Below are 16,572 nucleotides of genomic sequence, written 5' to 3'. Positions count from 1 at the left end.
CGAGCGTCCCTTGTCCAAACTCATTCACTCTGCTCACGCGTCCTTGAGCAAGGCACTGAATTCCTACCTACCAGCAGTATAGGGCTTCTGCTTCCTACACAGAAACCTTCACATTAAAAAAACACCTGTGGCGTAGTGTAGACTTCAAAACCATGTTTTTTATGAGCTGCACGATTCAGCGAGTAGCCAGCGTAGCTCTCTCTTCCAGTGTTTAGTCAGCGATCAACAGTGACGGCAGGAGGAGGACGAGGCTTCAGTCTCGCTTCTCTCTGTCCAGGGAGAGCAGCAGTTTGCGTCTGGGGGAGTCTCCGACCAGAGAGACGGCGTCTGAGAACGTGGTTCCTCCTCCTCCTCCTCCGGCCTCCATCACCTGGAGACCAGAGGAGGAGGCGGAGCTTCCCGTCAGAGCCGAGGCGTCGGCGAAGGAGGCGGCCTTGCTGGGCGAGCTGACGAGACTCACCGTGTCGTCCATCTCGATCACCTCAAAGTCGGCGTCGTTCCACTGGTCGGCCTCATTCTCCTCCTCCTCCTCTTCCTCTTCTTCCTCCTCGTTGGCTCCGGAGTCCAGCAGCGCCTGACGGAACTCGCTGTCGTCGGCCTCCGGTCGGCGCCGGGCGCGGGGTTTCCTGCTTCCTGTTCCGGTGGGGGCGGAGGCCAGCTTGTACATGACGGGGAAGAGGATGGAGGTGAAGGTGGCGGTGACGAGCGCCAGGTACATGAGCAGAGGCTGCTCGGGGAACTTCCCCAGCAGGAAGCCGAGCAGAGCGGGCAGCACCATCTCTCCCAGCGCCGCGCCCACCACGAACACGGCCGCCGTGTGGCCCGTCACCGTGGTGTACTGCTCCACCCAGGAGATGCCGCTGGGGAAGGTGGTGGCCATGGACGCGCCGTAGAGGCCGGTGCACACCCAGATGGCGGCTTTCTCCTGGCTGAAGAGGCAGAGCAGCAGCGAGGAGATGGTGGAGCCGACCAGGCTGAGCAGGATCAGGATGCCCGGGTACACGCACGCCGCGAAGAAGATGGCCAGCCCCCGGCAGGCGGCGAACGTCGCCCAGAACAGAGAGTTGAGCCCGGCCGCCTGCCACTGGTGCATGTGGGCGTAGTCCTTGGCGAAGGTGAAGATGAAGGAGCCGTACGCCACCTCGGCGCCCACGTAGCCGAAGAAGAAGAAGGAGAGGAGGACGACGAGAGCCGTGTGGTGTTTGGCCACCAGGGGTTTCCCCGACGACAGGCGAGCTCTGTCGCGTGACGCGCCGCCGCGGCTGTAGAGGAGGAAGAAGAGGAAGGAGATGAGGAGGACGAAGGAGCCGATCACCACGTAGGCCCACATGGACTTGAGCGTGCTGCTCCGGCTGTGGACGTAGCGGATGACGGTTTGGGCGTCAGGAGCTTTGGTGGCGATCTGCTGTGCTGTGGCGGCGGCGGAGACGGCATCGGCGGGAGGCGAGGAGCCGGGCGGCGTGGTTCCCGTCCCGCTGACGTTCACGTCGGGCCCGAACAGCAGCTTGGCGATGATCGGAGACACGAAGGCCCCGGCGGCGAAGCTGAAGTGCAGAGCCTGCATGTGCGGGCCGGCCTGCTCCCCCCACGTGTTCAGTATGAGCACGTTACCACCTGAGACACGACGAGGGGAAGAAATCAACGTTAGTGATCGTCATGGTCACATCTCTGCAGGAAGCTGGACTCACTCACTTCCACCCTCAAAGTACAGTGAGTGTTCGAGAAAACACAATGTGTCACATGCGCAATCTGATCTCAAGTGGGCTGGACCAGTGAAATAATACCATAATAACCTATAAATAAGAAGAACCTTTTACAAAACATGTTACGAGCAATTTTCTGAATTTTTTGAGAAAAATACTTTCAATTTCAACAACGTAATGCCTCTTCTGGCTTCTATTTGATTTTCACACTTGGCAAATTCATTCCGTGGGCCAGGGTGGATCCTCTGGCGGGCCGGTTTTGGCCCACGGGCCGTATGTTTGACATCCCTGATCTACACAATAGCTCACACTGACAAAGTGACAAATGTGGTATTAGATAATTGCAAAGTTACCGGAAATTAGAAACTGAAAGAAGCTGCCTCTGCCAGAAGTGAACACTTCACCTGCACACGCACACATACAGTACTGTATATATATATAATACTGTATGAACGTTAGAGCCAGAAGACACTGTGACAAGAAACACACACGAGGAAGGAGACGGTCGCAGGTGGAAGTGAAGTGTTCTGCTTCCTGTTTGCGCTAACTGTTTTTGAGATGTGTGTCGAGCCTGTGTGGAGTCCACCTGCAGCAAACTGACCACAACACACGCTTCACACACTCATATTCGCGCCTACATGTGCATGTGTTTGGAGAACATGGAGAGAACCAGGTCTGTGAGACCTCGGTATGAACCGCTGCACTTTCAGACAGTGAGTTGTTCACATGTGGCCAGTGAGTCCTTTTCTCCTCAGGCTTTGGTACATGAGGTGAATGGTTGGACAATGACGTGCTGTCTCACCTGTATCCAGAACGCCCATAGACATCCCAATGCTGGACATGAGGCCGGTGAGGACCAGAGCCTGCTTACAGAAGGGGATCGCACACATCCCGAACGCTGTGACCAGCATGGAGAAACCTGGAGAGAGATCAGCAGAGTGAGGCTGCTGTGAGAAGAAGTGATCACTCCACAGGTGGCAGTAATGTGTGTGTGTGTGTGTGTGTGTGTGTGTGTGTGTGTGTGTGTGTGTGTGTGTGTGTGTGTGTGTGTGTGTGTGTGTGTGTGTGTGTGTGTGAGGGAGGGGGTTACCCAGCAGGAGGTGGGGGTTCATGCAGTCGAACAGGACCCCTCCTAACAGGGAGCCTCCGATGTATCCCGCAGAGCGACCCACGAAGATGTAGGAGATGTTGCTGATGTTCTTCTTCACATTCACAGCCAGGTCCTCGAACGTGGGGCCGAGAACTGAGATGCTCATCCCCTAGAAAAACAAGACGAACGTGAACTGACCATCAGTGTTTCATCAGAACAGTCTGATTGACAGCAGCAGATATTATTACAGTATATACAACAGTGATGTTGCCATATATGTTGCATAATATTACTATTTCATACATCCTCTGGATATATGGATATATATATTTATTACATATACTACACCTGTACTAAAATTGGCATATGTATGTAAAAATATCTATTATGGTACTTATTAAAATGTTGCAACCATATATGGTAATTACATATCGCAATTGCATAAATCTAAATTAAATCCTTATATATATTTTTTTTTCATAACCCTTAACCCTCTGGTCTCAAGTCTCAGACTTTTGGAAGCTACAGTTTATAATGTTGTATAATGTATATAATATGTATAAAATAGTAGCACAAATAGGCTACTGTAGGCATTTATAGTCACTATAAGACATTGCTCCAATTTGTAATAAGTTGCATATATCATTTTTACACAATTCACATATAGTACATTTATTATACAGTACTTTATTGTAAATGTAAAGTGTCAAAGAGAGATTGTGTTGTACATATGTCTCTCTTCACCATCTGAATGGAAGATAGTGTTTAACGGTGCATTTAAAAACAAAACAAAAAACATAGCACTACAAATACCTCTAAACAGGGTTTAGCTTTGTTAGTGCGTGATCTATCGATGTACAGATCTGTCTGAGGTTAAACTATTCGTTGAATGTGACCAAACAGCTTACTACTTCATAGTATGCCCTCAACTACAGGATAGCTGGGGTGCAATATTTTTCTATTCTCTCCCAAAGTTTTTCAAAAACACAATTAAGATCATGTCCATTCTGGTTTGTTGGGGCCTTCAGAGTACAGCAAGACGTTAAAGGTGTCACATCTCTCCAGCTCCTGTCCCCATGTGTACAGAGAAAACTGGTTCTCCTGGATAACGACACTGACTGAGAGAGAATGATACATCCTGAAGGAAGGACGGGTCCTACCCAGCCGTGTGTGTGTGTGTGTGTGTGTGTGTGTGTGTGTGTGTGTGTGTGTGTGTGTGTGTGTGTGTGTGTGTGTGTGTGTGTGTGTGTGTGTGTGTGTGTGTGTGTGTGTGTGTGTCTTGTAGTGCAAGACATGCTTATGCCAATAATTAAAAATATATATGATACTGAACCTCAAATTGCCCCTGGTGGCTGTCCTATCAGTGTGTGTGTGTGTGTGTGTGAGTGAACAGGTGAATATGGTTGGTGGTCTCACTCTCCAACACCACTGTATGTGTGTGTGCTGTATGAGTGCAATGCATTTCTTCCTGCCATGTTGTAATAGTAACAACAAAGCCAGTGTGTGGAAGCAGGAAGTTGAGACACTCACCTGAGTGTGGTCGGACAGGAAAATTCACCTGAGCAGCCTGAACGTCTCACTGTCACACACACACACTACACCTGCACTAGTTTTATAACTGGACTTTGTGTTGTTGTTGTTGTCGTGACACAGTGTGGTGCCTGTCACGACGACTAAATAAAATCAATATTTTAAACTCGTGCTTTATGTTTTGTTTCCTCATTCATCCAGATGAGATCATACTTCACTCTGAGCGAGGAGTTTGTTGAGCTAACGTCACCTACATCCACTCATTGCAGCAGCAGCAGCAGCAGCAGCAGCAGCAGCAGCAGCATTCTACTGTAGCTATAATATGTCACGAGGAGGCCTGACTGATTAAACAGCCGACATGTTAATGCCATATTATGTTTCCGAGAGCCAGCCACCTCCACCCCCATCAACCTACCAAGCCCAGGAAAGACGCACACAGCGCCAGGGTGACCACCCAGCGGCCGCAGGCTCCGTAGCCGCTCCTCCCTCCGCCGACCACCTCCACTCGGTCGTCGCCTCCCGGCTTGGCCGTCCTCTTCACCGCCTTCAGCGCGCTCTTCAGCCCCCTCCCGGTGTCCTTCCTCTTGTCAAACAGGGTGTCCTCCTCCTGCTCGTCGTTGTCGTCGTCCTCGTCCTCCATGCTGGCGAAGCGGACGTGCTTCTTCTTCACGACGGCGGACGCGGACATTTAACCGAGCTGCTGCTGCTGCTGCTGCTGCTGCTGCTGCCGCGGCGGGGATGATGGGATGATGGGATGATGGGATGGGGAGCTGAGCTGTCACAGTAGAGCCGAGTAAACAAACAGAAAGCGGACGGCTGCAGCTGTCGGGTTTAACGGCCTCCTCCCGTTAGAGCGCTTCCTGTTTAGACGCCTCCGTGAGTTAGAGACGTACAGCCGCGGTTGGACGCCTGTAAACAGCTGGATGATGGTTCAGACGGTGACAGCGGAGCAGCGCCGCGGCCCCCGGTCCTCCATATGTCAACAGACCGTACGGCAGCTGGAGGCTGGGGGCCGGAGATCGTCCGCTGAGAGGAGGCTCACTCCGCCAGAGGAAGTCGCTGACCGACGCGCCTACATGTGCACGTTACTTTTAAGAAGTAAAGTAGTTATAGTTACTAGTTACTTTCCCCAAAAGGTAACTGGATTACTACATTATGCAAGTAACTAAATATCAAGAAAAGTAACTATTGCATTTAAAAAATATATAAATATGCTACTTGAACCATTGGACCCCTAACCTGTTTTTTTCTTTCATTATTACATGTATCATTATTGTTTTGCATTATTAATTGATGTATGTATTTCTCCTTTCTTTCCTATATTCACTGTACAATTAGTCAGTTGATTGTTACTTTTCTCTACTTACTTTTCCTTATCATTTAATTATTCCTTATTTTCTTGTCTTTGTTCGTCACAAATTTGGTTTTTGATTATGTTCTTCATCGGTGAGGTTTTCATATAAGCCCTTTTGGGTTTCATACCTCCCCTTCGCACCTCCCAATCATAATAATTGTTCATACTAACAGCAACTTGTGCGATAAACCCATTCCAGTGAGTGAGGTCCTCAGAGAACATACACCACATTAGTATCCTGAACTCAAAGCAGTGTGACACATCTTACTTCTTTTCCCTCTCTGATTCATTTGACACGTCGAGGCCACAGGAAGTAGTAGCCACTGAGAGAAAATGGCGGCCTCTAGTGTATAATTATAATACATCCATGGACTCTCCCTGCAGGTGCTGGAGCTGGGCCACAACCATAGAACGGGCCACAATGAGTGTGTGTGTGTGTGTGTGTGTGTGTGTGTGTGTGTGTGTGTGTGTGTGTGTGTGTGTGTGTGTGTGTGTGTGTGTGTGTGTGTGTGTGTGTGTGTGTGTGTGTGTGTGTGTGTGTGTGTGTGTGTGTGTGTGTGTGTGTGTGTGTGTAGAACAAGCTTTACAAACCTAACAAATAGTTTTACAAATGTAATGTTTGAGGTTTTTTTGTTTGTTTTGTAGAAGTGCATAGGATTTGTGACATCAACACAAGGCTGAACAGGTCACTTTGCTATATTAATACAAGTTTGACACAAATGTCTGATGATTAGTTCAATAGGCCTACTGAAGTGAAAATAAAATATTATATTACAAGAATGAGTCCTTTACTTACTTACTAAGTTTTCATGATGAAGAATGACCCTTAGTGCCATCAACCAGAGTTAGTAAATGAATTACGTAAAGGAATAGCCTACTGCGTGCTCATTTTTATACAATCGATGAAGAATAGGACTTCATGTCCCATCAGTTTATGTCTGTTTTGCAGATAATCAAATAACAGGAGCACAAGGTAAATTGGTTATATTCTGAACTCTGCTGTGCACTGTCATTGTGCAAGAAGATGATACATGATGATGTCATTGTATGCTGCTTTGAAAAGAAAATCATCTACCAAATGAATGCAATAAATGTAATGCAATAACAGTAAAACTGAACTTATCATTCTGTCCCATGAATCTTGCCGTCTTCACTAAGAATATTTCATGTTTGCAGTTGGCAGGTTTCCTACATGTTTAGTTTTTCACACTAATGATGGTGTATTCTGGGCTGTTTGTTGGAGCCGTGCCCGTTTGTCACACAGCGAGGACGTCTCTAAAAGCCTTTTCCCTGGTACATCATAAACTAAATTTTGAGGTGAAAAAATTCTGAGAGAAAAATCAGCAAACATGCAAGATGGAGTAAATGTATGAAATTAAAAGTGAGAATGAAGGAGACAGACCAAAATGATGCAAAATAGGATGAAAAGAGCAAATATTCAATCTTTACTGTAAAGCTTAAAGGAGGAACAGCTTCATCTGTACATGCAGCAAAAACAAAACGCATACGTACAGATATTCTGAATAAAATCCAGAGGTTGGATTGGGTGTGACAGAGCCAACACAACAGCAAACAAACAATAAAATGCAATAAACACCGGGGAACAAAATTTCATCCAAAAGTCCTCCATACACACACGCGCACACGCACACAGTCAGACCGTCACATAAACCTCTATAGACACCAATAAGACAGTTTTTTAAGGCTGTTTGTGATTCAAAATCATGACTAAATAAAAATAAATCATGTAGTTTTTGGCTTTTTCTCCAAATGTTTTTGGAAGGCAAGGCACAGGTCATTTCAAGAAGCAGGTGTGAAGCAACAACTAAATAATATTAGCTAAGTAAAAGTGATTAAGCATAAAAAAACAAAACAACTATGGTTACAATCAATGTTCAGAGGTACAAATTAAGTAATTTCTTGTAAGAAATTACTTGAGGCTCTCATTGATGAATCACACTACAATGCTTATAAGTCTAAAAATAAACGGTCATTAAAGCACGTCATTTAAAAAAAGACTGAAAGGCAACAGATGTGATTTTATCGTAAAAATATATATTCAGAGGAGAGAAGATGTAAACGCTGCTGAGGTTTCTCTGACTTGTTGCATAAAATAAAGTGTTGGATTAAACAGCAAAGCTTCAGGCAGCTCCATCGTTCTGTTTTTTCGTCCGTTGGACTTGAACACTGTCGGACCCGCCTCTGATGGAGGAGCACAAAAGAGTCCAGACTGGGGCAGTTCTACTTTTTTTTTTTTGACAACATCTGAGGTAGAGAGTGTCACGATCACCAGCCCACAGCCGTCCTGTGGTGCACGGGTTTCCAAAAAAAAAGGTCTCTGAGTTTTTCCTTAAGCCATCTGTCACCGAGCAGCGACGGAGCGATGAGTGACGTGTTCAGATGGTTCACTACTGACACTAACCTGGAAGCTTCAGGGAGACGTATGACAACAAGAAGAGAGGATTTAACACTCTCAGCCATTTTCATTTCAATACATTTTTGGTCTTCAATAAATGAAATTAAGGCTTTTTAGGCAAATGCCCGTCAATTACAGCATCACATTCTCCACAAAAACTACAAAATAAATACAATATGGAAACATCAAACACACTCCTTCCTCTTAAAGGTCAACAAACTGGACACAGAGTGAATTATTAACTCGACTTCACTTGACTAATGGTCACGTAGTCAATGATTAGTCAAATTCAAATCCTCAGATTCACTTCAAATAAAGCAGACTCCATCTCTGAAATGAAATGATAACTGTATGTAAAAGAGTAAAAGCTTTCGTATAAAGTGGTGAGGACCTAAATACGCAGTGGTATTTTGTGTTTTGGTTTATTTTTTTTTGGTCCTTTTCAGAGGTCATCCTCCAAGCAGGTGATCTGCAGCTGACACAGCGATATGTGTTTTATGACCTGCTGCTTGGACTTCCGTCACATTGTAAATTCATGTTGCACATTCAAAGGATAAAAATGTTGGACCAAATAAAAGAGAAACATTAAACACATTTTTAAAAGACAAAACAAACAAGTTTCACCACTGTGTGTGTGTGTGTTTTTTTTTTTTAAGAAATACTGCTTAAAGTCACTACTACAATCAATTCATGTAGACTGGAACAACAAACACAATGTTAATATGTTCCTTATCGATCAATATCAGGCTCATCGCTTACAGTGGGTGTATTTGTACTGGCTGACTGACAGATTGCAAATTCATTGCCCCTGCGCCTGGACCTGGACAAACACTGTTGTTTTTCTATGTTGCCTTTTTTTTTTTTTTTCAGAAAACAGAAGGAACATGTTGAAGGTTTAACCTCCTTATGGAAGCGAAATGACAGGTACGAGGTGACGTGTCAAGACAGGATGTAAAATCACTGTGATTAAAGTTGCTTTTCTTCAAGTGTTCAAGCACCATTATAGCTCAGGCAGTCCTTCACCTAACACTGGCTATGACGGCCGTCTCCCTGTCCCTTTAAAAGGCTATGGACTCACACACACGTATACAGTTTGGCTTCATACGACTTGGGACATGGGAATCCTGTTCTCACAATACTGAGGCAGCTTTTCCACAGAAAATGAAATCATAAGAGTATGTGGTAGTATTTTAGAGTAATGGAAGTCCACCTTTCTCTTAAGACTGTCAGCGTTCACACTGCATTCATAGTGAGCACAGCAAGCATTGTTTCCTTTTTAACCAATATGAAATCTTTTTTTTTTTTAAACTTCAAGTTTCCTGCTCTTAAAACGATGTCAGTTTAATTAAAACAATCAAATGCATAGTTCTTGAGCTTCACACTGCTGTGAAACTCCACTTCAACTTCTTACTGTCTAATATTTTTCATTGCTTTGGTATTTTCTGACATTTTCCTACTAAAGGCAGTCATAATCAGGGCTACTCTCTCTCACTCACGCACACACACACACACACACACAAACACACACACACTGTAATGCTGCCAGTCAGCAGCAACTTAATCTGCCCCCCACCCCGTGTCTCCCTCAGTCTGTTCAGCGGGGACTTTAGAGGACAGACTCTCCAGTCTTGTGTTGCGGGTCTTCCACAGCCTTTTCGTGCTCGATCATCTTCTGGGTGACGTCTTGCTCCTTGTTCTGCTCCTTCTCCAGCCTCTTGCGCCTGGCCTCCACCCAGGGGATCAGACACAGCAGAGCGCCTCCGATGAGCGGGGGGATTCCTGCCAAGTAGAAGGCCACCTCGTAGTTCCCCAGCCGGTCCCTCAGGAAGCCTGCAACCAGAGACATGCAGAGTCATTGCGTTGTCATGACTGCAGCGGGGGTCAGGCTGAGGCCAATAAAGGTCAAAGTGCTTAAAGGGATGGTGCAACATTTTGGCAAATTAGCCCATTGCCATAATCCCTATAGTCACAGCAGTAGGTTCGTTACCTTTGATTGTCGGTGCAAGCTATTTTTTAGAGCGGCAGAGCAGAGCCGCGAGCTGCTCAGAGCTACGCTACGGAGGCTAATGGGATTTCTTGGTTTCCCTTATCAAACTCATCAAATACACAATCCAACAACTCCAAAACGCTCTCGTGGACAAGTTGACATTCACCACGCTATGAGATAATAACGGAACGTTACAATACAGAGTTGTTTTCGAGGTTGTTTCCCTTTAAAGAGTCTCCAGAAGACAGAGCTGCTGTATGAGATTTTAGCACAGACACAGTTTATCACTTTGACTCACTGTCACAGTAATGAATGACCTCTCTGGAGCCCGAGGGGGTTAATAATAAACGGTGCTGGAGGGACACTCATGTGTCTATTAATAGCTAATTCATTGAATCTGGTCATGTCAGCTGGGGCAGCAGACCAGGCCACAGTGGTCCTTCTTTGTGCTTAGATTCAACATGGAGGTCAGGAAGCTACACACTCCATCTTAGGAAAACATGCAAATGGCCAAAAACACAAATCTAGAAAACATCTTCATCTGTTAGACAACACATGTGCTGCAAACACAACACAGCAGAAGTGTTTCCAGGAGATTCTAAAATGATGGACTGGGCCAGGACTGGTGACTTTTGAAGTTCAAACCATTCAGCAAGTGCAACTGAGCAGGTTCATCCCTGTTTTTTAAAAGGTATGATTTGTCTTATTTGAACAGCAATAGAGAGAGGTGGGAAAGTGAGAAAGCGACTCCTCCCCATCCACATTTTACCTTTTCAACACCTCTTTGTGTTGTGCTGTATCCCTGACCTCTGATCTTTATGGAGGGGGAGGCCTAGACCATTGAACTGTCACATACACTATATCTCTTTGGTCTTATGCATTCAGTGTTGTCCATGTGTTATCACGAGTCAAACACTGGCTGGAACCAGAGTGTTTCTAATTTACACCAAGATGCCAAAGTGAACACTAGGTGGTGCAAGAGGACTGTGGATCTCTGTGACAGCTCACGTTTATCTCAGTGACAGCCACAGAGATCCTCTGTAAAATGCTGCAGGACTGTGTCATTTTAAAATAATAACGTTAACATCATACAAAGCACATGTATGAACACATTTTGTTGTCCTTTCGTATTCATGGCTGCTCTTCACAGCAACATAGTGTCAACACATGGTTGCCCATAAAGATGGAATAATTCATTTTTTTACCTCCTTCCATGAAATGATTGTGACAATGTCATTTATTCTTGCCAGATAGAGTGTATATCTTCTCAAAACATTATTGATCAATCTCTATAACATATCACTGTGAAAATTAAACCACAATTAACCTTTATAATAGGAATAAAAAGAGGAATGTGTCATACTCAGTTTGACTCATGCCAGCTTATATATATTATATGTTTGGCGTGTTATTGTGAGTCTGTATTATACCTGCGATGGGGGGCCCCACGGTCATGGGCACGGACATCAGGCCCAGTAGGAAGCCGATGGCCTGGGACACGTCTTTGGCTCCGACCAGCTCGAAGGCGATGGGGGCCATGATGCAGATGAAGCAGCCGTCAAACAGCCCCATCAGCAAGCACACGGCAATCAGCCCTCCGAAGATATTGCACAGCGGGATCATCATGGACATGACGCCGATGACGAGGAAGGAGGTCACCTGAGAGGAGGTGAGAGGTAGAAGGAGGTGTGATCATATGCAAACTCTCCAAGTTTTACTTGATGGTTCAATCACAGATTGATGACGAAGGATTAGGAACACATTCAGGGAAACAAAGAAATCTGTCATTTCAAAAGAATAAAGTCAGAGGAAGTCAGAGGAATGAAAAAGAGTGTGTTTGCTCACCTGCAGGTAGACTTTGTTGACTCCATTAACATAGTCGGCCACCGTTCCGCAGATGAGTCGGCCGATGCATGAAGTGATGCCAAGGCACAAGAGCAGAAACTCCTTGTTGGCATCTGCTCCAAAGGTCTCCTCCACATGCTTCATCTGTGGAGCAGCATGGAAACAGATGAAGACCGAACACTGGCTCATACAGTAGCTCCAATCATGACAAGCACACTAATAAAAACATCCACGATAAAGCGGAGGAGACAGCACTGTGGTGAATGGTGTCTTTCCATTATCCCGCGCAGACGGTATGATTGTATAGAAGAAAGAAGAAAAATTGACCTTTTAAAGAGCAGAGCAGATTTTGAATAACGTACTCTGTATTTACAATATTGAGCTCTAGTGTCCATTAGGGGCTGGGTTTGAGGCACCATACAATTTGACATCATTGTCTGGAGTAAATATCAGAGGTCTGACTCTAAAGCATTTGCAACCTTGATTGGAAACAAATGCATAATGCACGCTGACTTCACTCACCTGTGAAAAGAAACCATCAAAACCAATGGAAAGTTGACTTAAACACACATTGTCTACCTCCATCTGCCTCTAGGGGTCTCTCAATAACAAAACACAGCCTTGGGTGAGATTATGAAACCGCGTGGGATGATCTTTGGATTTGTTATCTTCTCCCGTCACAGTCCAGGTAAATCAATCTGACTTTGACAGAAGTCACGTTCACAAATGAGGTTATGATATGAAATTAGCAAACATTATGTTGTCATCCTCACCAGTGACCGGTAATTAACCTTCATATGTTGAAAGTTCATTTCTTTTAGTATCCATCTAAGCAGACATTTGATTATTTAGCTGACATACAGGAAAGAAAGTTAAAGTCTATGTGTTGCTAATGCATCATTTACATGGGATGGTCACTATTCTGAAGAAGTATGAGGTCTTGAAATATTTAGCAGCGATGAGGCCAAGAAATTCTTAGTTTTACAAACAGAGTGGTGAGTTTGTTGTTGCTACCATGACACAGGCTGCTACTCATCAGCACCCTTGTCTGTAGGCTACTTCAACACCGCATTTGTCTGCTGTGGATGCTACTTTCCATCTCAGACTGTGAAGCCCAGCGCCAATCTGTGAGGCCCAGAGTTTTGAGAAAAGAGTGACCCTATTGTATGGAGCTGGGCCAGATCCCTCTACCTCCGGGCAAACTGCAGCAGCAGTCCTGCTCACAGAGCCGGTCTGTCTGTCTACCCTGCACCCACCTCATCACCCTCTCTCTACCCGGTCATACAGTACATCCATCTGCAAAGAAGACCTCTGGATGACTTATTGTCTTTGTCAGAGCAGCACAACTCCACGCTCTGTGTTCATTAGTGTCCTGCTCAGAGGGGATTCTCCCATCCGAGAAGCAGAACGTGCAAACACGCAGCAGAGTTACTGATAACCTCTGGGAGGAGGGTTTTCAGAGAGGTCTCGGACTGATCTGGCACTCTACCAGCGTTGAAAAAGTCACGTTACATTTATTACTGCCTCTCCACTTATCACTACTACTATCAGGCATTAAGGAGCGACTGATTGATAAGAGACAGAGAGTTATCAATCTTGACGATAGCTCGTGAATAAACAAAGTTGTGTTTTTGATACAATCGTCTTCAGCTGGAAAATCACCAAATATGGAAGAAACATTGGTATTTTCTATACTTCCTGTTCCGGCTCTGATCTCTGTCTGTAAATAGATTCTACATAATGATTTATGTTTTATATTATTTAAGCATCATTAGCTATAATATATCTGGATAGACAAGAGACAAACAACCATCCATGCAGTCACCAGTCAAACTGCCTGTATTTGCACTATGGGAAGACACCACAGTACTCACACACAGGCATGAGGAGGACATAGAGGCTGCGTCCCAAATCACTCACTACTCACTATATAGTGGCCTATATAGTGACTATGCCATTTGGTAGTGCTATATAGTGGACTCATAGTGTCCCACAATGCAGTGTGAAAAGTAGTGTACGACTGATGGTCACTTAGGAAGCAATATATAGCATAGTGCATTGTGGTCGCTGGAATGTTTTAATTATGCGACAGGAATAATGTAATTAACTGTGTGTGTGGTGGAGAAGTGTCCGAAAGTGTTTTTTCATTTTACCAGTGATCTATATAGTCCTCTATATAGGATTCCCTATAGAGTGAGTAGGGAATAGTGAATGAGGGAGTGATTTCAGACACAGGCAGATAATACAGTATATACGGTAGTTATAGTTCCTGCCTCTGAGGCTCAAAGCTAGAACTTCCTGTGAGGAGAGAGAGAGCCAGTAACCTGTCTGGGCTTTTGGCGCTCGCTTCCTTGACATTTTGAGGTGGAGACGTCGGGTCCGAGGAGCCACTTTGTTCCTCCTAAACCTGCGTCAGTTCATTCTATACAACATTACTCACTATTTCTTCACAGAAGCACTCCCAAAGGTTTGTGAAATGTATTTCTCAGGTTTATCTAAATCATGTCTCTTCTTGGCCGCCTCTTCATCTGTGAGAATCCACTGTGGTGTAATGTGCTGATGGTGTAACCAGCCCCCCGCCCACCCCGCCCACCCCCCCACCCTGTGATGAGCCTGTGTGGTCAGTGGTTTTGTCTGACTGTTGATTCCTGGAGAGACATGAGGAGGAATCTATCTAACACACACTACGTGATAGTGAGCCGGCGGGCTGGGTAAATACTCCTGGATGTTGCAGGTAGACTCAAGAAGATTGAACTCTCTGACTCATTCACACACTGTATCAGATATGTGTGTTATGTATTTCGAGGCTTCCTGCGAAGTTGCAGTATGGTGCCGTGTCCCGTGTTTGGTCCCTGTGTATAAAGAGAAGGAAAAACAAGGAACAACTTCTCTCCCCCTCTCTTTAATGAGCTTATAGATGCTCACATAGATGAAACAGCACTCATAACCCTGTCATCATGGAGGTTTGACATTTAAACACAAGCTGATGAACGCTCGCATAACTATCAGCCTCCAAACACTGTCTGTCCCTGTCCCTGTCTGTCCCCCCCCCCCACATTACAGGAACAGTTTATGTTAAAAAGGTCTTTGCAAACATTTGGAAAAGGTAATTTCATTTAAATTGATGGATGAAGCACTGTTGCTTATCAGGGCTGTGTGAGAGCAGATTGCAGCAGGATGTAGATTGTTTACTCTTTCAGGGCGTGGGCCGTTTGATCACGTTTTCAGGGAACACAAGTTCACATTCATGTGATGCCCCCCCCCCCCCAGAGCCTTACAGGTAACATTCGCACTCACACAGGCCCCAACACACACATACATGCATCAGCACAGGCACCTGTTCCCCCTAATGAATTATGTAATACAGAGTAATGCATGACTTGTTGATTTAATGTTATGTTGCAGAGACTCCACACGCTGGAGTCTACAAGGAATATGGAGATGTAGGGAAGATGTTTGATTTTACTGAACCACCGACACTGACAGGATCTACACTTTGGAGGAGTGGTGCAGCAATGGTGGTGAAGTCAACAACTCCCATGATCCCACGCTATTTCGTCGTAACCTAACGCAGTCTGTTGTTAATGATTAAAGGGATAGTTCAACATTTTTGGCAAATTGGCCCATTGCCATAATCTCTATAGTCATAGCAGTAGGTTCGTTACCTTTATTTGTCGGTGCAAGCTATTTTTAGAACGGTGGAGCAGAGCCGCGAGCTGCTCAGAGCTACGCTACGGAGGCTAATGGGATTTCTTGGTTTCCCTCATCAAACTCCTCAAATACACAATCCAACAACTCCAAAACGCTCTTGTGGACAAGTTGTGACCTGCACATTCACCACGCTATGAGAGCGTTTTGGAGATGTTGGATTGTGTATTTGATGAGTTTGATGAGGGAAACCAAGAAATCCCATTAGCCTCCGTACTGCTCGGCCGTTCTAAAAATAGCTTGCACCGACAATTGAAGGTAACAAACCTACTGCTGTGACTATAGGGATTATGGCAATGGGCCAATTTGCCCGAAATGTTGAACTATCCTTTTAAAATGAGAGACCCGAGGCTGGGATTAAATCTCATGAAATGATTAAAACAAAGTCTGTGTGTCTGCCTACTAGTTAGTTTTTGATCTTTTGTGATGGGATTTGGTGGCACAGACAAACGTACAGAATTTCTCCAGACGGGTTCTTTAAATTCCACCTCCTTCCTCACAAGTCAAACACAGGACAAATTAATTACTTAATGACATTTCTATGGCTCTGTGTAATCATAGACATGGCTTACAAAAATGTATCTGAGCTCATTGTTGGTGTCATCAATAACCATAACCTGTCATCACAGGTGAAAGTGTCTGCTGTGAATAAACATGAGTCATGACACACTTCATCATCGGCTGACCGTGGGAATTTAATGGTGCATTTTAGGGTGAATTTGTCTGTTGCAGAACTTGAACCCACTTTCTCTCAGCTCTCTGTTTTTTTTTTTTTTTGGCTGTTAAAGGTGCTCGTTAAACATCTAAGATCCCAATCCAGCCCACACACCGCAGCCCTGCAGGTGCTCCTCATTAAACACACCGAAACAAGCTTGGTCTGAAAACAAAAGGCAGCTTTGTAAACCAAAGATACGTTCTGTGTGACACTGTTCTGTGTGA

General features: G+C 45.1%; 2 protein-coding genes across 2 annotated transcripts in view; both read right to left on the bottom strand.

The window, feature by feature from the left end:
* Positions 1-253: 253 nt before the first annotated feature.
* mfsd4b (major facilitator superfamily domain containing 4B) lies at positions 254-5,011 on the bottom strand (the record flags this gene model as incomplete). The annotated part of the gene is made up of 4 exons (XM_084000880.1): positions 254-1,614; positions 2,506-2,622; positions 2,794-2,962; positions 4,739-5,011. 4 exons carry the CDS (start codon positions 5,009-5,011, stop codon positions 254-256), a joined length of 1,920 nt encoding a protein of 639 aa, XP_083857006.1.
* A 2,098-nt stretch (positions 5,012-7,109) lies between these two features.
* slc16a10 (solute carrier family 16 member 10) overlaps positions 7,110-16,572 on the bottom strand; it is a 33,576-nt gene continuing 24,113 nt past the window's right edge. Inside the window, exons 4-6 of the mRNA XM_084000723.1 lie at positions 11,926-12,069; positions 11,511-11,739; positions 7,110-9,923 (exon numbers count right to left, since the gene is read on the bottom strand). Coding sequence (XP_083856849.1) covers positions 9,700-9,923; positions 11,511-11,739; positions 11,926-12,069 — 597 coding nt within the window. The 3' untranslated portion in view covers positions 7,110-9,699. The remainder of the gene's footprint in view (positions 9,924-11,510; positions 11,740-11,925; positions 12,070-16,572) is intronic.

Source organism: Trachurus trachurus (assembly GCF_905171665.1).
Source record: "Trachurus trachurus genome assembly, chromosome: 24".
Taxonomy (NCBI): domain Eukaryota; kingdom Metazoa; phylum Chordata; class Actinopteri; order Carangiformes; family Carangidae; genus Trachurus; species Trachurus trachurus.
The sequence above is the reverse complement of the archived record's forward strand: the minus strand, read 5'-3'. Positions and strand labels throughout refer to the sequence as shown.